The sequence below is a fragment of the Mastigoproctus giganteus genome, chromosome 7 (genome assembly GCF_048544385.1).
Source record: "Mastigoproctus giganteus isolate SK-2022 chromosome 7, ASM4854438v1, whole genome shotgun sequence".
In the NCBI taxonomy this organism is placed as follows: Eukaryota; Metazoa; Arthropoda; class Arachnida; order Uropygi; family Thelyphonidae; genus Mastigoproctus; species Mastigoproctus giganteus.
Window position 1 is genome coordinate 81,468,671 of NC_143581.1, and position 16,429 is coordinate 81,485,099.

At 38.0% G+C, this 16,429-nt stretch overlaps 1 protein-coding gene across 1 annotated transcript in view; it reads left to right on the plus strand.

Annotated features, from left to right (window-relative positions):
• The window catches only part of LOC150083030 (DNA-dependent protein kinase catalytic subunit-like), a 205,091-nt gene that overhangs the window by 74,552 nt on the left and 114,110 nt on the right, over nucleotides 1–16,429 (plus strand). Inside the window, exon 6 of the mRNA XM_090378363.1 lies at nucleotides 11,091–11,213. Coding sequence (XP_090234489.1) covers nucleotides 11,091–11,213 — 123 coding nt within the window. The remainder of the gene's footprint in view (nucleotides 1–11,090; nucleotides 11,214–16,429) is intronic.

A 16,429-nucleotide genomic window follows, 5' to 3' on the forward strand; every position in this document is an offset into this window, starting at 1 on the left:
CTTCTCCTTCTCTCCTCCCTTCACTTACCTGGGAAGTGGAGGAAAGCCTCTGTGGAAGTGAACACTTCCCCATAATAACCTGCTTATATAGTGGGAGACTGTTTTTGTTTTAGGTTACCGTAGTAGAAGATTGATCAGGGCTGACGGGAATGCCTTTCAACATCTGGCAAATTTTGACATCACTACAGTCATTCAGGAGCCTATCAATGATGCAATCATGTACATTACAGAAAGTATCACCTGCAGCTACAATTGTAAATTCCATCCATCTCTAGGGTTTTTTGCCCTTATACACAAACCAGAGTTTCTGGTCCTTAAGCACAAAACTGAAAAAGAGGCCTTGAGTTTTTCATACAAGGGTATTTTTTCATATAATGGGTAAATACCATTTACCATCCATGAGCTGAAAACAGTTCTCACAAAGGCTAACACTGTTGGATCAAATGACATCCATTATGAAATGATTAAACACCTTTCACCCAAATCCATGGACCACCTGCCCTTCCTTATACGACAGGATCTTCCTTAAAGAGCAGTTTCCGGGAACCTGCACAGGGCAATTATTCTTGGTTTTGCTAATCCAGGCAAGGATCCTAAACTTCCAACAAATTACTGCCCTATTGTTCTGACTAGCTATTTGTGCCGCTTATTGGAGAGAATGGCCAACACCTGTTTTTTATGGCACTTAGAATCAAATGACCTTCTCTCCTGCATTCAGTGCAGCTTTCGAAGAAAAAGGTTCCATTCTGGACTACTCGATTAGAATGGAAACATCTATTTGAGATGCTTTTCTAAAAAGAGTGGTCCTGGTGTCAAACTTCTTTGATATGAAAAAAGAATATGACACAGCTTGGAGATTTGGCATTTTAGCAGATCTTTATAACCTCAGTCCACAAGAGGTCACCTTCCTGTTTTTATAAAAATCTTTTTATCCCATTGTTTTTTGAGTAGGATCTATCCTCTCTCAGTCCTTATGCCAAGAGGACAGAGTAATGCAAGGATCTGTTTTAAGTGTTAAAATTTTAGCCATTAAAGTAAACTTCATTACTGCTCAGCTTCCTCCAACTGTAAACAGTGCACTCTATATTGATTACTTCAGCATGAGTTTCCCACTCATGCAACATGAGGGTTATCAAGAGACAACTGCAACAAACCATTGATTGCCTCAAATCATGGGCAGTAACCAGTGTTTTCAATTCACACCAGAGAAGACTCTTTGTGTCCATTTTTGTTGTAAGTGTAACCTTCACCCAAACCCTGAATTAAGACTTGGACAAACTATCATCTCAGTAGAAGCAGGTATGGAATTCTTGTGACTCATATTCAACAAAAAGTTGACATTTCTCTAAAACATTTGTCAGCTACAAAGAAAGTGCAAGAGAAGGCTGAATGTTTTCCATGCTCTCTTCTACTTCTTGGGATGCAGACCAGTGCACTTTACTCTGTCTGTATTGGGCACTTGTGCAATCAAAATTAGATTATGGGTCTCAGGTATATGCATCCTCCAGAAATAGCACCCTTCTGGGTGCTATTTCTGGAGGATGCAGTGGCTTGACCCCATTTACCATCAGGCCATCCATATTGCTGCTGATGTATTCAGAACATCACCTGCCCAAAATGTACATGCAAATGAACCATCCTTGTTGCTTCAGCAGAAACAGTTGTCTCTGCAGTATGCTTTTAAGCTGAACTGTCTGTCAGATCACCCCCACATGGACATTCATATTTGAGCCACTATGAGAAAATCTTTATAACACATTGGACTGCCAACCAACCATTCAGTATTTGTGTCCAAGGGCTTCTCAAGAGAGCTTAACATCATGGTAGACAAGGTTGCCTATTCACCAAAGCAACCCCTTCCATCCTGGCATGCTGAATGGGACAAAGTCTGGCACCCTATCTTCCATCTCCCTTCAGCTTTATTCACAACACCATGCTGAACAGTCTGACTTCTTGCCAGTTTACACAGACAGCTGGAGGTCAGTATCGTGTGTGAAATCTGGTTTTTTTCACATATGATGCTGTTTATTTCAGAAATACTATATCTGATCATATTCCCCCTGAATGCAGCATATATGCTGCAGAGCTGCCTTGGATCACAAAGAACTCGCTGATCCCAATGGTTTCCTAGATATTAGCTGCTTCACTGATTGCACTACAAGCTTTTTCAGCAGTGAGATGGACTACTCATTCAACCCTATTCTCGATTCAGCAGATGATATACACTTTCTATGCAGTGGATTCAGTATCCGCTTCTGCTGGATCCCAGCCACATCAGGATTAGGGGAAATGAGTAATCAGCAACCCTGACGAATAATTTTGACTGGTCGGTGCCCTGTACAGACTACAAGTAATCCCTGGTGTTACATTCTCGGTGGCAAGATTCTTGGCTTCAGTAAGTTACATACAAACTATATCAGATTAATTAAGCCTGTGATCCATCTATGGCAGTCTAATGTGCACAAGGAACATAAAATGGAAGTTGTTCTTGCTTGGCTCTGTATAGGACATAGTCCTTTCTGCTGAAGGCTGATGACCCGCGTTAGTATGAGCAATGTAACACCATTTTATCTATTAAACATATTTTAACTGAGCTATTGATAAACTACTGAAAACCTCTCAGCTAGCAGATAATTCTGATGCCCGTTATGTACTGGCAATTTTTATAGATTTTTAAGGGAGCTTTTGACACCATCTGGTAGCCAGGGATCTTGCGGCGAGCCAGAATATCTGGCTGCTCCCTCAACATCTTCAAATGTCTTACAGAATACTTCTATAACAGAAAAGTTACTATGAAAACAAAATTTCATAGTATCACCCGCCAACTCACCTGAGGCTGTCCGCAGGGCTCTGTTCTGGGGCCAGCTGTTTTGAATATAATTCTGGATGAATGGCTCCTGCAGGACTTCCCCCCACACCACACAGCTCTCATACACAGATAACCTGGTTATCGTTGTTGAGGGCCCTACTCATGCAGCTATTGAGACCAGAGCCAACACAGTCTTGAATGCCTTGTCAGTTTGGGCTGAAGAGAATAAGCTGGAAATCTCTACAGATAAAAGCAGAACCCTGCTTCTCAAAGGCCATCTTGACATAAACAGACCACCAACCATTCATTATAAAGGACATGCACTCAAGAATCAATGTTCATTCAAATATTTAGGTGTTACCCTAGTTGATCGCAGAATTTTCATGCCACATCTAAAGTCCATGAAAGAGAAGGTCAAAAATTATATCGATATGATTGCTCGCTTCACCCGCAAAGACTGGGGTCTTAAGGGACCTGCACTCCACCTTCTTTATTCAGCTGTTTTTGTACCATTCGTAACATACGATGCTGCCTTATGGTTCCGTCATTTGTCCATCATCAGCACTAGGAACGTTATTCTACAGATACAACGGTTGATGTTATTAAAAATGACTGGGGCTTGTAGAGTGACCTCAACAGCAGCACTACAAGTATTAACAAGTTATATCCTCCTTGACCTCCAAGTGGCCTTCACAGCGCTTTCACATGTCATCAGAAAGAACAAAGAAACTGAATTCCTGCAGATAAAAACTATTGTGGATGAGATCCGAAACAAGAACTCTGGCATACTTGGCAGGCCTCTGGCAAATCCATTGGGATGATTCCACCAAAGGCAGTACTACCAAGCTATTTCTACCTAGTGTCTCCTACCTCAACAACAAAGACTTGGCTGGTTCTTCCCTAATTTACACACTGCCTATCTTCTGACAGGACATGGGTCATTCAAAAAGCGACTTCAGGACTTTGGGCTTGTAAACGATGCCCATTGTGTTTGTGGAGAACTGGAGGACTGGCACCATGTAATGCACTCGTAACATCTAGCTTGACCTACGTAATCAACTGTTACTGGATATAAATGTAACCACACTTAATCTGGAAAGCATTAGCATTAGTAGAGGCATTTGATGCAAGAAAGCAAGCTTATGCAGCATCAGCCAAAAAAAAAAAAAACCACTTCCACTTCACCCCTCTGTTCGTTCGAAATATCTGTCCAGCTGAGCCCTAAACTTATTTAGGCTATCAACTTTTGCACGACAAGGGATGAAAGTCTGTTCCACCAACCAACCACCCGCTGGCTAAAGGCAAATTTCCGGAAGTCTATCCTACATCTGTCTTTCCTCAATTTGAATTTATGCCCTCTCAGGTGATTATTCTGAGCAAGAGGAAGAATCCCATCAGCATTGAGCATGCTCAAACCATTCAAGGCTTTATACACCTCTGTCAGATCACCTTGCCGGTGCTTAGTCTCCAGACACTGTAATTTGCAAAACTTTAGGCTTTCTTTGTAAGAGCACCCCTTTGTTCCATTCACTAATCTTGTTGCCCTTCTCTGTACTCGTTCCAGCAGCTCTACATCCTTCTTGAAATGAGGCCTCCAGACCTGTATACAGTACTCAAGGTGTGGCCTGACCATTGCCTTATACAAGGGAATAATCACCTCCTTATACCTGCTAGAAAAATTCCTATATATTATTGACAATACACCATGAGCTACTCTTGCAGCCCGTCTGCACTGCTCAGAGAACTTCATATCTGCCTGCACAACCACCCCAGGTCCCTTTCATTCTCTACCACTGTCAGTGTAGTACAACAGAGTTGATACGTTGCTCTGAGGTTGCTGTTTCCCATATGTACTACTTTACATTTGTCAACGTTAAACTTCATTTGCCACCTCTCAGCCCATCTGCTCAACCTTTCCAGATCCTGTTGCAGCAGCATAGTGTCAGTAGTGTCCTTGACAACCCTGCCAACCTTTGTATCATCTGCAAACTTGGACATTAAGCTTGATATACCATCATCAATATCATTTATAAATACAGAAAACAATAATGGACCCAACACTGAGCCCTGAGGGACTCCACTGATAACATTAGTCCACGATGAGCAGTGTCCATTGATTACCACTCTCTGTCTTCTCCCCCTCAACCACCCCTTTATCCATAGCAGCAATTTGCCTCCAATGCCACACTGCTCCAATTTGTGCAGCAGCCTTCCATGTGCAACAGTATCAAAAGCCTTTCTAAGATCCAAGTATATAATATCAAAGTTATTCCCTGCATCTAGTTCTTTTGTGACTGCATCATAGTATCCAATCAAATTGGTCAGGCAAGACTTCCCCTTAACAAAACCATGCTGTGTCCGAGCAATAACTGAAGTCTTGTCTAGATGATCCTGCAGTGCTTCTTTAACCAGTGCCTCCATTAATTTTCCTGGAACAGAAGTTAAACTCACAGGTCTATAATTACTTGTGTCAGCCTTTGATCCTCCTTTGTGAATTTAGGTCACATTTGCACATCTCCAATCTGTGGGTACCTCCCCTGAGTCCAAGGAAGCTCTCATAATTATGGCTAAGGGTTTGCTTACTTCCTTTGCCTCCTTTAATATAACTGGATAGATCCCATCCACTCCAGGTGCCTTTCTTGTCTTTATCTTCAACAATCTCTCCTCCACTTTACTCTCAGTTATTACAAGATTCTCTAGCTTACTGCCAGAGTTGAATACACCTCTGGCATTCCCCTCGCTGAATAACTCCTCATGTGTGAATGTCGCTGCAAAATATTCATTTAGTTTGTTAGCTGCCTGAGCAGGATCATCAACAGTTGACCCATCGATATCAAGTGGACCAATCTGATTCATCCCCTTCCTTCTAGAGTTTACATAAATAAAGAACTCTTTGCTGTTTTTCTTTGCATCCCTTGCCAAAGATTTCTCGTAATCTGCCTTCGCCCGCCTAACCTCCTTTGTAACTTGGTTACAGATCAACTTGTATCTGTCATAGGCTTCTGTGTCACGTGTTAATTTGTATGTATCCCATGCATTTTTCTTCTCTGCCATATGTCTCATTAGTTCATCTGACATCCATTTAGGCCTAAACCTTGAACAATATTTCTTAGTTGGTATGTAAAGCCTAGTAGCTTCCAAGATAAGTTCTTTGAATGCTTACCATTTTGAATTTGCTGTTGGTAACATCATCAGTTGGTCCCATTGTATAGAATTTAAATACTGTCTCAGTCCATCGTAGTTGCCTTTACGAAAGCAATAACCCTTCCCTTTACCCCTAATGGTAGTTACCTCTTTGTGTAAATCCCTCTTCAGCACACTGTGATCACTTCCACCTAGTGGTTCATTTATCTGCAGATTCAAAGCAACCTGTTAAAATCAAAAGAAGCATTTTTTAACTTTTAGCTGCCTCAGCAGTCTTCAAAAGGCGTTGTAACAGCTCTCCACGTCTGATCCACAACATAGACACATCCCTACCAGGCATTTCTGAAACCACTATGATCTCTTCTCGTGCTTGCTCTTCCCTCATCACTGGCCACTATCAGAACTGAATGAACACCTAACTGGACATCTTCCTCATTGGAATGACAGTACTAAACTGATAGAAATAAAACTCAGACACTTCCCATTGCACCTACCCAACTTTTCAGACCTCCCTTATTCTACAAGCTGTCTCCCTTTCCCTGGCCTTCCGTGGACTCCAAGATCAGGGTTGATACCTACTTCTCCCTTCCCACCTCTTCTTTCCTCATCCTTCTCCTTTTACCTACTTCAACTCCACCACTTCTGCTATATTCCCCCCCCCTTTTTTTTTTGTCTCCGTCCAGAAAACTCAGGTGACCCTGGCAGAGATCAGCCAGAGCATGAAGGCAGCCTGGTTCACAGAACATAACACAATTCTGTATAAACCAGACACTACACAAGCTGCATTCCACCACAGAGTACAGGTGGCGCCTAACCCTAAATACTATGCCACTATTTTAACTGAATGTACAAAGTTTAGAAATACTCGTTTTACCACTTTTAACCATCTGACTGAGCCTTGTACACTCATCTAGAATTTATCTGACAAAGACCATGAGTCAGCAATTTTTAATTTTTTAAATGCTATCAATAAGTATAGACATATATAACATAGGAAATTTATTTTTACTCTTATACTGTTTTTTTTATTTATTGATGTATATATATATATAACTTTATGACAAGGTAACCTTTTTAAAAGTTACCAAAATCTCAATGTTTTTGAAATTAAATTTTTTTTTCTGGCACATTATAACCCTCATTTTTTTTTTTTTTTTTTTTTAACACCATTAAAACCAAATTTGTGGGATAGCCCAGGGGTCTAACCCCAGGCTATCCCACAAATAAGAAAAATGCTAGCACAGGTATTAATGAGATGACCAGCTTCATATGACAGGAAAGAATACTAGAAGCTTGTTTTTAAGTCATCACAGCATTCTTGTATCCAAGTGGCCCACAACATGACACATGCAATAAAACAAACAAATGTGCACATTTCATGTCACTGGCTAGGCGGAGTTTTACCACTTCACAGTGTTACATGGTAGATATGAGGGTGAATCCATTAACCAAAATCAGTGTCATTAAGTGTTTGTACCTTGTAATTTTAATTAACATTTGCAAACCAGATAAATAAATTAAGAAATTAAGGAAGTTCTGCTGATTCCAAATATACCAACATTATGTCTGTTGCATTCCCATTGAAAGATATGCAGTTATATGTCAGTCGCAGCATGGGTTTGTTAAGGGAAGGACCTGTCTGACCAATCTGATTGGATAGTACAATGCAGTAACAAAGGAACTGGATGTAAAAAATAATTTTTATGTCATATACTTGGATTTCAGGAAAGCTTTTGATTCTGTTGCACATAATAGACTGCTGTACAGATTGAAGCAGTGTGTCATTGAGGACAATTACTATTATGGATAGTTGAGTGGGAAAAGACAGAGAGTTGTTATCAGTGGACTCTGCTCTTTGTGGACTAACGTTATCAGTGGAGTTCTGTTGCTGGGTCCATTGTTTTTTTCTGTATTTATTAATGATTATTAATGATATTGATGAAGTCTAAGTTTTCAAATGATGCAAAGGTTGGTAGGATAGTTAATTAGAGTCATAATGATTTCTCCTTCTTCCAAGAAATCCATGCATAACTGCTTTAAACGATTGCCAAGTTGCTAGGTCAGTATCCTGCTGCTTTGTTTCAGTTACATCATTTATGCATGAATGATATAACTCTCAATGATCCTGCTCAGGTTACTGAATAGATATTTTTAATCTACGTCCACACAAGGAATTTTTTTGGGATGGGGAAGCTTGAAGTGTACCAAATTTCAGCAGGTGGCTAAATGATCTTGTGATAACTGAGAGGATGGTTGAAGAGAATTTGGTGAGGCGAAATGTGAATAAGTTGCCTGGGGATGGGTGGAATTATCCAATTGTATTAGGAGAGGGAGCAAAAGAGATAAGCAAACTTTTGACCATAAATATCAAAGCATCTTTGGATTCAAGATTGCCCCTAAATGTATCCCCAATTCACAAAAGAAGATTAAAGGGTGAAGTGAATAAATACAGACTTATATGTTTGACATCTGCTCCAGGAAAAATTATGGGGATCACTGTTTAAAGAAATAATGCAGGACCATCTAGAGAATAATACAGCTGTATGGCAGTCAGAGTGTGGATTTTTTTAGTGGTGATCTTATTTGTCCAGTCTGATTGTATACTATGAAGTAGTAACAAAGAACCTGGATGAAAAAAATAATCTTGGCATCGTATTATATTTCAGAAAAGATTTTGATACTGCTCCACATAAAAGACTGTGGTACAAATTGGTGCAGTGTGGCATTAGAGGAAAGTTACTGCTATGGACAAAGAGAAGACAGAGAGTGATTAATGGACACTACTCTTCATAAACTAGTGTTATTAGTGGAATCTCACATGGTTCAATCCATCCTGGGCCCATTGTTGTTTCCTATATTTATTAATGATATTGATTAAGGCATGTTAGGCTTAATGTCTAAACTTGCATGTAATATGAAGGTTGGTAGGTTACTTAATGACAGTACTCACCATATGCTACTGCAACAATATCTAGAAAAATTAGGCAGATGCTGCAGAGAAATGGCAATTGAAGTTTAACAAATATAAGGTACTAGTACTCCACATGGGTAGCAGTAATCCCAAATTAACATATTAGCTTTATGGTGCTATGCTTAGGATAGTGGAAAATGAAAAGATCTGAAGGTAATTGAAGATAATACGAAGTTTTGTAAGCAGCTTATGTGGTTTTGTCAATGATATACAGAATTTTCCAGCAGGAAGAAGGAGGTGATTATCCTATTGTATAAGGTGATGATTAGATCATGTACTGCATACAGGTCAGGAAGCCTTATTTTAGAAAGGATGTGGATCTGTTGGAATGGGTGAAAAAAGAACAATGAGATTAGTTTGGGGAACTTATAGTTACTCTTACCAGGAAAGACTTCAGCTTTGCAGATTGTAGCATCTGGAAACCTGGCCACTGAGAAGATCTGTTTGAGGTGTTTAAGGCTATGAATGGATTGAGTAAGCTAAATGCTGATGACATCATTATTCATGTTCAGACAACACACGCATATACACATGATGAGGCATGAATTTAAATTGAAGAAAGATGGAAAGAGGAAGACAGCCCACATTTTTAATTGACAGAAATTTTCATTCAGCCAAGATGAATTTCATTTGGACATTATCATATACATGACCTTCCCATTTCATTGCCTAAGGCAAATACATTTTTATTTGAGGACATCTAAAATAATTGGTATGCAGAACTGAGATGTTAACTGTGGGGTGAGTTACTTTGGCATTTTGTTAAAGGAATGTGCACTTTATATCCAGAGGTGTAACTAGGGTTAATGGCACCCAGGGCAAATTAAAAAAAATGGCAACCCTTGAGAACAGTTCTTTAAAATTCTGGCTGAATTTTTGCATTTTTTAACCATAAAAATGGCACCCTCCAAATGTGTCACCCAGGGAATGTGCCCTACTTGCCTCACCCTAGTTACACCCAGTGGCGACTTGTGACTCTGATGTATGGGGTGCTGCTTCTTAAAGTTACATTAAATTGCCTTGGTTAGAAGACCTGTAGACATAGGTGGTAATAATAATAAGCAAGTTAAAAATACTACAAAACATTAACTTGACACTTACCATTAACAGACTTGGGTAATCTTGAAATTTTATTTAAAAATAAAATCCATTCTTCAGTTTTTATTTGTTGAAAATAGATTAATAACTTTTTCATTCAAGTTTGGTGCACTGTTCAAATTGGCACTGCTCACTCTGCAGTTTCTTTGACTCATTTTTATCACCTAAAATTGTGTATTGGCTCAACCACTGGGGCCTAAATGTGTAACTGTGTAGCGCACAGTTTCACCTATGGTTAAACTTCAAAGTTGAAAACGATCTCATGTTTTAATTTGTTTATTATTGAAATGATTATTGGAAATAGAGGATGAGTATACTATAGGCGGGACCTGTTAATAAAAATATTCACTGCGTTGCGTTGCACTGTTCTTCACAAAATTTCATATAACTCTGTTGACTGTATATTTAGGTTTAAAAAGCTGGGGGTGCTGCAGTTCTGCAGTCCCTACCAACTAGCCACCCGTGGCTACACCACTGTTTATACCTGGCGCCTCCGTAGCCAGGTGGGAAGGAGCAGCAATGTGTAGCACACGCTTCTTTATTAGACCGGGGTTTGAGCCCGTCACCACCAAATACGGAGGATGCGGAAAGGTCAGGGAATGACCACCGCATTTCCCGGAGCAATATGGCCTTAGTTGCTAATGCTCCTAAAAACCAAACAACAAACAAACAAACTGTTTATACCACAGCAGTTGTGCTCTGCAAGAATCACTTGTTACTTCCTTTGGTACGAGACATGCATCCATACAAGAAGATAGATATGTTGAGCATTATTGTGAATTTTTTGTTTTAAAAAATAATTTATTAAAGATATATATACAATATAAAATAAATAAATGAAAAGGTTATTTTGAGTCCATTTATGATTAGAAAATTTTAAAATATTTAACTCTTCTGACTCATAGTCATGAGTAAAGTTTTATTTATTATCAGTGTCTCTCTCTCTCTCTCTCTCTCTCTCTCTCTCTCTCTCTCGCTCTCTCTCTCTCTCTCTCTCAATGTGCATCCTTATTCTGAATGTTCTTAATAGATTAATATTTCACATATCTCTTTTTATTATACTGTTAGGCTAGTAAAATCCCATGTTGGATGTTTATTGGATGGATTAACCAGATGATGGCTATTCTTGACAAACCAGAAGCTGAAATGGTGCAGAATATTGTGGCAGAAATTGCCAACCATTACCCAAATGTAAGATTAAAATAACATTAATTTTTCTAAGAGAATGACAAAGGAGAAAAGCACGAATGAATGAGAGTGAATTTTTATTAATAAAATGTTGACCAGATTTATTCATATAAAATTTTTAATTTAAACTTAAATACAGGGTGTTTTTAAAGTTGTCATACCCATACAAATGCACACAATATTTCCGGTTACACTTGCAGGAACAACATATAATTTGGTCAAGAGACACTGGTGTATAAAATTGTAATGCATTATAAGAGATGTTGGAAGTGCTTGCCATTTTGTGCCAAACATGTTCAAGCACAAGTGATGCATGATTTCAGTAACAGGAGAAGATGTCTGGAAGAATGTTGTCAGTTAACTCTTTATTTGACTGTGAATTGTTCACATATGCCCACTTTTTTAAGATAGTCACGCAGAAAAAAAAATCCAGACTAGTAAGGTCTTGATCTTAGTGGCCAGCCCCCTTAAGAGTTCATGCAATCTTCAGCATAGATTCCATGTCCAGAGCACTACTACAGACATGCAGTCTTGTTGAAAATACCCTTCCTGACATGCCATGTTATCTAATTGGTCTATGAACCTCTCATACATTTGCAGACAGTGCTGGGTTTGACTTCTTCCCTGCATCCAAGATTTTATGATTGCTGTTATGCAGATTGTTTATTACACTGCCAGTCTCGTGAAATGTTTTAATTTCCATAGACCAAATAATATTTTGAGATATACCAACCATAGACCAACAATATTTTGAGATATACAAATTACCAAGTAAGTACACCATACTTGGTGTACTTACTTGGTAATTTGTATATCTCAAAATATTGTCAATATTCCTGCTAACTTCTGTGAAAAAATTGACTTATGTTATGACATTCCAAGTGTATGCGAAAATTCAAAAACAGAATTAAAATTAAATTATTATTTTTGACTTTTCTATTTTCATCAAAATTTGTTCCTCCCTTCTTTGAACTTTTTGTTTGTTGCAGGCTATTCATATTGAATTTTCATTGTAATTTTCCTTTATTTCCTTATATTTGCATTTTACTGCCCAAAATTTCTTATAACCAAACTTGCTTATCAGGAACAATGCTGAAAGCATGGTTTTTCATGGAATTTAGTTTTTAGGTGCATTAAATTGCAGTAAATATGTAAGATGGGCTGAGAGGTGGCAAATGCAGTTTAACATTGACAAATGTAAAATACTACATATGGGAAACAGCAACCCCAGAGCAGCGTATCAACTCTGTGGTACTACACTGACAGTGGTAGAGAATGAAAGGGACCTGGGGGTGGTTGTGCAGGCAGATATGAAGTTCTCTTAGCAGTGCAGACGGGCTGCAAGAGTAGCTCATGGTGTATTGTCAGTGATATATAGGAATTTTTCTAGCAGGGATAAGGAGGTGATTATTCCCTTGTATAAGGCAATGGTTAGGCCACACCTAGAGTATTGTATACAGGTCTGGAGGCCTCATTTCAAGAAGGATGTAGAGCTGCTGGAACGAGTACAGAGAAGGGCAACAAGATTAGTGAATGGAACAAAGGGGTGCTCTTACGAAGAAAGGCTTAAGTTTTGCAAATTACAGTGTCTGGAGACTAGGCACCAGCGAGGTGATCTGATAGAGGTGTATAAAGCCTTGAATGGTTTGAGCATGCTCAATGCTGATGGGATTCTTCCTCTTGCTCAGAATAATCATCTGAGAGGGCATAAATTCAAATTGAGGAAAGACAGATGTAGGATAGATGTGCGGAAATTTGCCTTTAGCCAGCGGGTGGTTGGTTGATGGAACAGACTTCCATCCCTTGTCGTGGAAGTTGATAGCCTAAATAAGTTTAAGGCTCAGCTGGACAGGTATTTCGAACAAACAGAGGGGTGAAGTGGAAGTGGGTTTTTTTTTGGCTGATGCTGCATAAGCTTGCTTTCTTGCATCAAATGCCTCTACTAATGCTAAATACCTAATGCCTCTATTGTCTTCACCATTTCCATGTAACAACTCAACTCCCAGGGGATGGATTTTCACAAAATTTTATATTTGGGCCTTCTAAAAATATTTGTTTAACCCTTCCAAGTTTTATTAAAATGGGACCAATAGAAATCCAACAATTACTATTTTTTATTTATTTTTTTTATTTTATTATTATTTTTTTTTCCTCCTTGGGCAACTGGCCCTATTAGGAAGATTCATAGAAGCATTCCAAATTTTAGTAAAATCACACCAGTAGAAATCTGACAATTATTATTTTTTTTGTCCATCCATTTGCATTTAATAACTTGACTTTCAGTAAATAGATTTTTATGAAATTTTATAATTGGACATTTTAGAAATATTTGTCCAGCCATCCCAAATTTCGCTAAAATTGAACTGCTAGAAAAATGGAAAATATAATTTGGGGACTTTAATGCCCATCATCTCTCTCTCTCTCTCTCTCTCTCGCCGGAATTCCTCACTTGCAGATAGTCAAGAAAAACTTATAGAACCTTTTCTTCGTGAACATACTCTAGCATTGCTAAATACTAATACTGATGCTTATATTAACTTTTGCAAAGGAGCACTTTTTTTTTTTTTTTTTTTTTTAAATGAAAATCCCAAACAAGAAATGTATTCAAACCTATAGTACTTAGTACCATGCATGGCTTGAAGGTCAAAGAAACAGAAGAAAATACTTGTTTACATTAGACTTGAATTTCTATAGATTGTAATTTTTCAGGAAATACATGAAGGGAGGGTGTTCCTTTTTGAAAGATACAAGATAGGACTGAGTTTTAGAAGAATTGAAATTAAATAAGTTTTCTTTTCCCAGTTGGAGAATTACTGGAGATCAGAATTTAAGGAATTGGTAGTGACTATTCAAGAAGTTGAAGCTGTTTTTATAGGGCAAGGTTTCTCAAATTGGAAGGTGGAATGCAATGTGCTATCATCAGCAAAAACTATGAGTAGGATTTCCAATCAGTGGATGGAAGTAGATCATTAACATACAAGAGGAAAATAGTGGGAGAAACAACTGAACCTTCAGGAAACACTAGCATTAGTGGAGAAGTTAGATATAGAGACAGCTACCATCATCTGCACTTAGCAGTCAGAGAGAGAGAGAGAGAGAGAGAGAGAGAGAGAGAGAGAGAGAGAGAGAGAGAGAGAGAGAGCTGAATACCCAATTTCTAAACACATTTGCTAATCCATAAGATGGATGTTTAGGATAATCACAATCAAAGTCTTTTGAAATGTCAAGAGTAAAATAAGAAAGTATAAAAAGCATGGGTTTTGAGAAAAAGTGAGGAAATAACATAAGGACCTGGAGCTTTTTTGGCATCAAGATTTTTCAAAGTTCATCTGGCATCCTTTTGATGGCAGACAGAGGAGACAAAGGAAAATAGGATGCTACCAAGTCAACTTTATCTTTAGCTGAGTTGGCAATTGAACCATCAGGTTTTAACAGAAGTGGGAGAGTACAGATGGGTAAAAGTTGCTGCTATTAACTTTGGCAAGAGATCAGATGCTCAACTACCACATGAAGAGGCAAGCTTTCTGCTCTTAGCTGTCCAAAATGTAGTTTGTGCCTATTAATAACTGCTTTACAATTTAGAAAAAGAGAATACAGCAGAGACAGTGGAAGCAGTAACTAAAATAAATTTAAGTTTTAATACGACAAGTAGCTTTCAGTGTGATGAACCCCTTCCTCAGCAAGAAAGGTACATACATACAGAAATGCAAACATAACATAAAAATGTTAGGAATGAAATAAATTATACTAAATTTATTTAGTTTAATTTATTTCATTAAGTTATTTCATAAATTATTTATTTCAATAATTTATTAAGAAAGGTACATACATACAGTAATGCAAACAACATAAAACGTTAGGAATGATATAAATTATACTAAATTTATTTAATATAATTTATTCCATTCCTAACTTTTTATGTTATGTTATGTTTGCATTTTTGTATGTATGTATGTACCTTTCTTGCTGAGGAAAGGGTTCATCATCCTGAAAGCTACTTGTTGTATTAAAACTTAATAAATTTATTTTAGTTACTTCCACTGGCTCTGCTGTATTCTCTTCTTCTAAACCATGGAAACCAGTGCCATAGGCCCATTCTCTTTCATGCTTTACAATTTCTGTGAGCATTATTGGTAGCAGAAAATGAACCTGGAGATTTGGATGCAAGCCAACCAATTGCATTATGCAACATTCATGTCTAACGATCAACCTTTGCACATTTAGTGGGAAACAAAAGGTTACATAAAGGACTAGATTTTAAGGTGGAGGATGGAATAGGGGATTTCATTCCCTATTCCCATACTAGAAGAATAATTTTCCTGACACAATCTGAGCAACTACTGACATGAGAAGATTTAAAACAGTAATCCAGCAAGTAAAAGAACATAAATCTTATATATCATCCCATTTTGCATTCTTGTAATGCCAAACAACCACAAGCTGAGTATGGCTCCATTAGAGAAGAGACCATGGTAAAGGTTTTATTTGCCTTTTATTTTTGCTGCCTCTCTTAATATAATTGGACAGATTCCATCCAATCAGGCGCCTTCTTCACGTTGACCCTCAGCAACCTCTCTTTCACCTTCATCTCAGTTATCACAAAGTCAGTTAGCCCCTGTTAGAATTTGATATATTTGTGGCATCTTTCCTGACCATTTATGAACGTCTTGTGCATTTTTCTTCTCTGTTATTATTTTCATCAGTTCATCTGACATCCATTTTTGTCTGCAGCTTGAACAGTGTTTCTTAGTTGGTATAAAATTATTAATAGCTTCTACAATTACTTACCCGAATACCTGCCATTTAGAATTTGAAATAGTTAACATCATCAGTTGGTCCCACTGAAAGGAATTTAAAAACCAACTAAGACTATTGCAGTTTCCTTTACAATGGCAAAATCCCTTCCCTTACCTTGAAAGTAGTTATATCTTTAACTTCATCCTTCATAAATATATTATGGTTGCTGCCACCTAGTTGTTCCCTTATCTTGAAATTCCTAATGTATGAAGAGTCATTGCCGATAATCAATCAAGTTGTATTCTTACTCTCATTGCCTCTCTAACAAGCCTGTGTTGAAAACAGCCATACAATGAATCCTGAAAATTTCTGCTACTGTGTTAGTGACAAACTTACAAGTTCCATTTAATATCTGGAAAGTTAAAATCCCCATTATAAGACATTCTGCCTCTCAATCTATTTGTGTATATAGTTGTTCTAGA